The sequence below is a fragment of the Choloepus didactylus genome, chromosome 1 (genome assembly GCF_015220235.1).
Source record: "Choloepus didactylus isolate mChoDid1 chromosome 1, mChoDid1.pri, whole genome shotgun sequence".
In the NCBI taxonomy this organism is placed as follows: Eukaryota; Metazoa; Chordata; class Mammalia; order Pilosa; family Megalonychidae; genus Choloepus; species Choloepus didactylus.
The window spans coordinates 91,842,470-91,850,808 of NC_051307.1; the positions used below are offsets into that span (position 1 = coordinate 91,842,470).

The window sequence follows — 8,339 nt, forward strand, 5'->3', positions numbered from 1 at the left end:
TCTATTTTTCCCTACCTAAAAATGGACAAATAGCCATTTAAAAAAACGTATCTGGGACCACTTACAACAACAGGTTCAAGTTAATCAAAACATTTTGCTGTCCCTCTCTTGGCAAAGACTTTCTCTATTTTGTAATCTAACCTCTTAAAGGGGTGCCAGAACTTTTTCCTTGTGAGCAGTTTTAAAAGTTAATAAAAGAGAATGTATTTTAAACAAGGTTCTACAACTTTCTTCCCTGAAGCACACCAAATTTGTAAATTTATTGTGTGTTCTGTTTAGTTCTGCCATTCTAAGTATGGACTCCAATAAAATGTGCATGCATTGCACATTGATCTAAGATATTAGAGGCCTTATAGATTTGTGCTATTTTTGTTTCTTCATGAATATAATTCCTTTCCTTTTTTCTCCCTACTTTTAGGATGGATGATGGCCGGCTCTTAGATTACCTTATGAATCATGATGAGCTGATGGAGGAAAAAGTAGCTTTCTACATCCGAGACATCATGGAAGCTCTGCAGTACCTTCACAACTGCAGGGTCGCGCATTTGGACATAAAGGTAATAGGAGATAGGAGCCCTTGCAGAGAAACTGCTAAGTCCAGTTTCTCAGTCATTACCCTTGAGGAAGTTAAATTCATATTCATTTCATTTACTTACATTAGAATTCTTATGAATATTAAATAACCACTAGGTTGCCATGCAATTCAAGTGAGTTATTCATGAGTTAACAATAAAGGGCCACGATTAAAATCTAGGGTAAGAGGAGGTAAGAAAGCTTTAACTACCTAGTCTACTTATGTAGAAGGAACCCAATAAATGCTACCTTCTCTTTCATGGTGCTCAAAAAGAAGTCCCTGTTCTTCCAAATGAAAAATTTATTCTTTTCTTGATTCAGTCCCAAAACAAGAGGTAGTTAAGAAAACATGGTTTTCAATGTCAGACTTCTCTAAAGTAGCACCCAAAATTAGTGTTTAGTGTAAAGCCTCTTATGTATTTTGCATAGGGAATTTCCCATCCACCACAGGCTTTACCAAAGAATAGTAGAACCATGTCTGAAGTAACAGTGTTCTACTGGTAGTCAAAGCAGAGACCTGAACTTGCCTTCTTTCTCCCTGCCTCCTTGGGTCTCTGCAGCCTGAAAACCTGCTCATAGACCTACGGATTCCAGTGCCTCGAGTGAAGCTCATCGACTTGGAGGATGCTGTCCAGATCTCAGGTCACTTCCATATCCACCACCTGCTGGGGAACCCTGAGTTTGCTGCCCCAGAAGTGATCCAAGGCATCCCTGTCTCCCTGGGCACTGACATCTGGAGCATTGGGGTTCTGACATATGTCATGCTGAGTGGGGTCTCCCCCTTCTTGGATGAGAGCAAAGAGGAGACATGTATCAACGTGTGCAGAGTGGACTTCAGCTTCCCCCATGAGTACTTCTGTGGCGTCAGCAATGCTGCCCGAGATTTCATCAATGTGATCTTACAGGAAGACTTTCGGAGGCGGCCCACGGCAGCCACCTGCCTACAGCATCCGTGGCTGCAGCCCCACAACGGCAGCTATTCCAAAATCCCTCTGGACACCTCCCGCCTGGCGTGCTTCATAGAGCGTCGCAAGCATCAGAATGACGTGCGTCCTATTCCAAACGTCAAGAGCTACATTGTCAACAGGATGAACCAAGGGACGTAGCCACCTTCCAGCACTTGAGGTTCCACGTAGAGGTGCAGTGTGAACCAAAGCAAGACTGAATGTGTCTGTAAATAATTCTCTGTTAATTTTTTCCCTCCATTTGGTTCTCTGGATTGAGAGATGTACCTCTTAAACCTTTACAGTGGTTATTCAGGGTCTACGCATCAATAAAAGTCACCCTAAATCCAGGGACTTTCCAGAAGGTCATCCAGAAGGAAGAAAGAGATAGTGAGTGACAGGAAGTATCAAAAAGAAGAGCAAGGATAACAAGAATATTAGATGAACTGTCGTAAAAAATTTTAATCATGCCTTCCAAAATGAGTGGTTAACTGGGCAAACCTTAAGCTCTCTCTAGCGAGTACAAAAGGTTTCTGCCTTTGCTGAAATTTCAAGCAAAAAGTTCTATGTGACAGAGACATCATGTATGTCAACTACTCCAGGTTAGAGGACTTAGAAATAGTTTCTTAATAGGATTCATATACACATACAGTATAGTATACCCATTCAGGTTTCAAAGTTTTATAATATAGAGATATATATGAAATCAATCATAAGAAAGTTTGTGTGCTCCAGTTGAGACAATAATTTACTAACCGAAGCATTATATTGTTTTGACTAAGCACAAATAGATGACAAGTTTTTTAGAGCATTTTATAAATCTTGTACAGAAATCTTTTACCAAACCTGTGCATTAAGAGAAATCAATGTTACCCTTTTTCAATCTGTAAACAAAGAGATTTTTCTCTTGGTCACAGGTGATTTGATTAACATAGGGTCTGTAGATGGAAAGCTACCCCCAAATTCTCTGGCAGCTCAGAGTTTATCTGGCAGGAAAGCCTGCCAGGAAATAAGTCCAAATACAGTTTGAACTGGGGGAGCTATTTTGGGGTCTACACCTGGTTTGAAATAGGTAAATCAGAAAAACAAGTTCATACAAAAGGGCAAACAGAAACCTTTCCTACCGTTCCTATGAACAAAGTAACGACACTTTCTGATTTCTGCTATAGCTGTAGAATACAGCCCTCAGAAAGTTGGCTTGCTTTATTTCTAACTCATTGAAGCTAAGGGGTGCTTACCAAAAGGAGGCAGCCATAGAAGCCTTTTAAAGGCCTGGCCCTAGTCCTTTTTGAAGCCATGGAACAAAACCCAACACATCACCCTAACAGAACACTGAGTTCTAACTGAGATCGCAATACCTATCATCACTCAGCTGCCAATATTTCTCTCGACTAAAAGGACTAATTGTACTTGGAGGCCAACACTGCTCTCTGCTGTGTATTCTCCATACAGGATTACTATTAACTGCCCTTATTTCTTCTGGTGAAAAAAAAAAATTAAACCTGGACATTTCATGTTTTCTTTTATTTTGTTTTTTAATTTGGGGGGAGTTTTTGTGTTTGTGCTTGTACATGGCCTCATCCTTTGTTTTCTATTTTTGAAAATTGGTATTATGCAAATAATATTTTAAAATGTAACTCAGTGTTGGTCCCAATCAGGTTTCATGGCAACACTTCTCTCCTGATAGGATGGAGAAATTAAACTCATGCAGCACAGAAGTGCAAACAGAGGGTTTATGGAGGAAAAACTGAAACTGTAAGCCTATCTAAATGAAAAAAGAAAAAAAAAAAGATGGAAACTAAACCTGAACTTTAATATATAAAAACACTTCATCCTACAATGGAAATGTAGAATTGAAATACTCATCATTCTTTTCTCTTGGTTTCAAAATCAACTTCCTCATCCATCCTCCACCCATCCTGTCCAAGATAATATATTAATAAATTAGTAGAAAGTACAAGCAATAAGACTAGATAGCACTTAGTATTTTCGGGATTAACCAAATATGTGGAAACCGACTCTGTCTGTATTTGTTTCCTAGTATTTGAATGGCCCTGGGTTGTCAAATCTAACTCTCTCAGAGCTTACATGACTAACCCTCTATTTTCTTCATTTGAACCTATATGTATATACAAATACTATATGATACAATATTTTAAAATTTAATACATATTTACTAAAACCCTTTTAGTAAACATGTCTTCATGATGGCATAGAACATGAAAGAAGAAAGCCTGGTCCATAGGGTTTGTTATGGGATAGTTTTATAGGCTCTGGATTCCAATATCCATAAAGTATGACTTTGCAAGTTCTGTTCCATCCACTGTCAGTGACTTGACTAAAGAACACCCCTACCGAGGCATTTGAGTTTTTATGACCTTGTAGAGACAAGCTGAGTTTCTGCTTGAGAGTGATGAGCCTGGGGCAATTGGGTACAGACTGTGGCAGGAATGCATTATTGAAATAGTGTTGTGGGAGTGCAGCTGACAGAATGTATATAAGCCAATGCTTTTCCATCAGCTTTTCCATCAGAGTTGGGATGCTCCAGATGTGAGGTTGCATAGAATCCCCCTAAGTACACATGTTGGGGAAATGAGGAGACAGGAGATGAGGGACATAGAAATGCAAAGTAGTATGGTTTTGTTAACTGACGCCAAAGTACAATCAAATCAAAATAGAATCATTCTATTCTATTAGAATAGAATGAATTTAATAGAAGTCCCAAGAGAAGGGGGGTATATTTTATATAGTTTGATAAGTAATACGGAGGCTCCCTGTCTGTAAAGCTCCTGGTCCCTCCCAACAGGTATGTGATAGTGGTTTTGGTTCAAGAATTCTCCACAACAAGTTGGAAATAATAATGAATCCCAGTAAATGGAGTGGGGAAACATACATTTAAATTGCTCTGTGGGCAACTGTGGTGAGGGAAGAAGGATCAGGGACAACACTTTAACCTGCCCTAGGCACAGATATTCATTACTTGGTAGTAGAGAGGAGGGGAGAAAGAACAACTGTAATTATGGTAGTTCTTGAAATCAAAACTGAATTAGGAATAGTGGACATAAACTTCCAGTTAAAATGGGAAAAAATAAATGTTGGTTAAACTCACAAGCTTCTTGCTTGGCATATATTCATTGCATGGAGATTTATTTGATTTTTGTTTTTGGTAAGGGTGGGATGCATAAAGAAGGAAAAGATCAGGGACAGACAATAATAATAATTTTTAAAGTATAATAAGTTATTGCATTTTTTACATGTTTCAAATTAAATAGATTTACTTACAGCTGAATGGGAGGAAATTTTTAAGAAAAAAAATGTAATGTTGGAGGTGTCCTTCAGGTCTCCCACAGCCATGAACAATCTAAGGGGGAGTAAAGGAAGCAGAGGAGGAAGCTGGCTTCACTGCTTTGTGGTTCACAAAGCCTTTATAAATAGTAGTGCCTTTCAGATGGGGAGAACGGGAGATAAAGAAGTTCATTGTACTCAGATTTACTGATATTCAGCAATTTTTTTCCCTTTATTTTAAAATGTTTTTTAAATGAAAACATCTGAATATAGGATGAGACCAGGAATTCTTGAGTTTCAACCTCAGCTATTTCTGACCCATCCTTCTTACAGAAAGGCAGCCTTTATTTTTCCTGCCCCCATTTTTCCCATTGGCAAAATGGGAGCTGGGGGAAAGGGAGGAAAACATTAATCTCATCAGAAATGTAGGAAAATATCATAAGTTGGGATGTCTATAAAATACTTTGATTTTTTAAAGTGCTAAATAAACACTGCCAGTGCTAAGAATTTTATTAATAACTTTGAACATTCCAGGTTTTCAATATTCACGTCTTTAGATACTATTTGCAAATTCATGAGATTAAACTCTATAAATTGCATTTTAATAGGAAATACTAGGTGCTCTTTATTTGGTTAGCCTGTATTTTGATCATTTAAAGCTTGTTTAGAGAAAATGGTTTGAGAGAGCTGAAGTCTTATTTGAATATAACTTTTTTCTCTAGTATTTCTTATGGCAGACATGAAGAGTAAGATGCTTTCCAAAGCAACAACTACTCTCTCTTCTCCTGCTTTATGCTTTGGAAAAATTGACAGGAAAGATCCCAAACAGCCCTTTCCTCACCTATGAGGCCAGAAGTAAGAGTGAAACATCCTCTGATATCACAGCTTGTTTCTTCAGAATCTTTCTCACAGTCATCTATTGTAAGAGTCTAGTTAAATACACAGGTGTAGAAAGTGAATTGAACCATTGATTATTCGAGGGGAGACATTAGATCTTTTTTCTGAGACAGGCCTTTCAGGAGTAGCTTTCCTGTAGCCTCAATGATTTAGTGCCCATGAGTTTATCAGTACTTTTTTCTTGCCTATTTATAAGAGCATGGAAATTTAGATTCGTGAAAATATGAAGGAGCAAATAAGTTATAAATGAAAACAGTGGTTTTTTTCTGTGTGTGCATTAACTAAAACATGGTCCCATGCATTTGATAGAGGAGGGAATATTTTGAACATAAGTGGTCTCTATAATAGGGTTAATGTGCAAATTCACCACTTTCTTAGTCAGGGTGGCCAATGAAATATACTGGACTAGCATCAAGGAATGTGGACGTCATTCCTTTCTCTCTTGGGTAGCATCTCTGTGGAGTCTGGGTTAGGCAAACACACCATGTGAGCTTTCAATGGATTTATTTGTAAAACTGCATTATGATTTTTCTTAGTTATTTAAAATCCAGGGATCATTTGGAAGTGATGATTAAACCCTGGGCAGGAAGATAAGGGTCACACAGGTTCCACCAAGAAAAGGGAAGCTAATATATTAATATTCATTTTCTAACAGCTATGGACTCACAGGCTGAAATCTGTGCATAAAACTAACATTTTAATAGAAAATATTATTCATGTGGTAGAAGACAGAAATCTCATACAGCCATATTTTCTGTGAAGGCATTTCTTCCTAATTTTCAATATATGTAGAAGTTGAGAGGAAAAGCAGTCATTTCTAAGCCAACTTTTCATCTTTAAGGGACATATTACAGAAAACTGAAATCAATCAATACTTGTGGGCTGTTGTGTTTTCCTGTTGGCCTGTTTGCTGGGAGATTCTAAAATGTGATCAGATTTAGTGTTTATTCTGATGATCAAGTTTATCCTTTTGGTTTAGTCAGATAACTGATATTGGGATAGTGAGGACAGCTGAGAAAAGGGAGTGTGTTGAAAAAAGAGTGCAAATAACTCTTGGAATCCCAACTCCTGAGGCTTAATCTAACTAAGCTAATTTGCTAGACCAGGAGTAGCCAGCATAGGAATTCCATCAATGCCTGACTTCTATTCAAGAAATAGATCCACATTCTGGAATATTATGGGGACTGTTACGTGACTTCAAAGACTGTGGTTATAAACTGAAGTTAACACAAACAGATATCTTCTCTTACTAACTTAAGCCATATCTGTTATCTGTGTTTGATTTTTTGATCCTGGTGCTTTCACTTCTGTTTCTGCCAAACTTCAGCCTACTCTATGGGGAAGGTGAGTAAAACTAGTAGTAAGGACAAATGTGAAGACTGTGAAAAAACTAAACCTATTGTTCAGAATGAGATCCTATTCAGAGTATAGTAGTGATCAGAGGGCAAACTGTTGGAAAATATGGATATGTGTACATCTGTACATGTATATAGTGTATAATATATATGTATATGTTATTGCTCATATGCAGAAATCTATCCATTTGCAGACAGTCCAGAAGGTCAGTTTTTCTATTGGAAAACCACTTAGGTTCATTCAAAACCATTAGGGCTGATATGAGTAGGACAAATTTCACTCATTTGGGAACTAATCTGCTGTCTTTTGAAGTCTACAAGGTCAAACTAACAAAGCCTGAAACCTTGTAATGGGGCCATCATTCAGTTTATTCTATTTGCCTAGATTCAGAAGTATCTTTATATTTGAATTATTACTAGTTGGTTTGCAAACTGCATTGGTACCTGTTGGTTTTGAGTGACACCCAAAGTTTGGGGTGGGCTTCTCTGACCATTTAGTAAAGGGCCTTATCCATAAGTGGACAGGTTTCCCCATAGGGACAACTAAACATATACATATAAGTACATGCATCTATCAGGCTTGTAACAATCGATTTAAAACCACTCCACAGTATTGATAAATAGATCTATATTTTCAAGGTGCAGAAGAATTCCACAGCCTTAATTATTTCAGTGTCTTGCTGGTCTGCCTTAAGTGTATCTTCTGGGTTTTTTGGTTGTTTTATTATTTTTAAATTTTTCTGCAGTTTTCATTTTGTATGCACACGTTGTTTTGTAAAGGTAGGTTGTAAATATTTTATTTGTAAGTCAAAATCACTCGTGTAATGTTGTAAAGTGATGACCTACTGTCTTGTTATTATTACTAAATGTTATAAGTTATGGATGAAGCTTCAAAATATACATCTCACATGTTATGCATTCCTATAAATATACTATACTAAATATTATTCTCTGGTCAATGTTTTTTTTAAAACCTTTGTTCAAAGAAAAGATTAATTTTTTCTTTCCTCCCCCAAATATGAGAACCAAAAAAAATCACATTATTACACTTTTTACCTAGCATTTTAGAAAGCAACTAAAATTTTCGTCCTCTGAAGACTTATCTAAGGCATGTCTCTAACCAAAAATGGTGAGGCAACCTCAGGTGTGCTGTTGGCCTCACTCAGGTGTTTCATGCGGTAATATCAGGAAGCTGACGGGCCTCGTGGGCTGGATCTTCACAAAATTATGCCCCATGGTGTGGACTCTAAGGTAGTCTGGGTTAGCCTGTGCAGACATAATTAGC

General features: G+C 37.5%; 1 protein-coding gene across 10 annotated transcripts in view; it reads left to right on the forward strand.

Annotated features, from left to right (window-relative positions):
• The window catches only part of KALRN (kalirin RhoGEF kinase), a 749,960-nt gene extending 741,987 nt beyond the window's left edge, over positions 1-7,973 (forward strand). For 5 of the 10 annotated variants that reach the window (XM_037837128.1, XM_037837181.1, XM_037837192.1 and 2 more), the window contains 2 exons: positions 419-557; positions 1,134-7,973. In XM_037837128.1, the coding sequence (XP_037693056.1) occupies positions 419-557; positions 1,134-1,679 (685 nt within the window). In that variant the 3' untranslated portion in view covers positions 1,680-7,973. The remainder of the gene's footprint in view (positions 1-418; positions 558-1,133) is intronic. The other 5 variants (XM_037837151.1, XM_037837136.1, XM_037837141.1 and 2 more) reach the window with 1 other exon arrangement.
• The last annotated feature ends 366 nt before the right edge of the window (positions 7,974-8,339 follow it).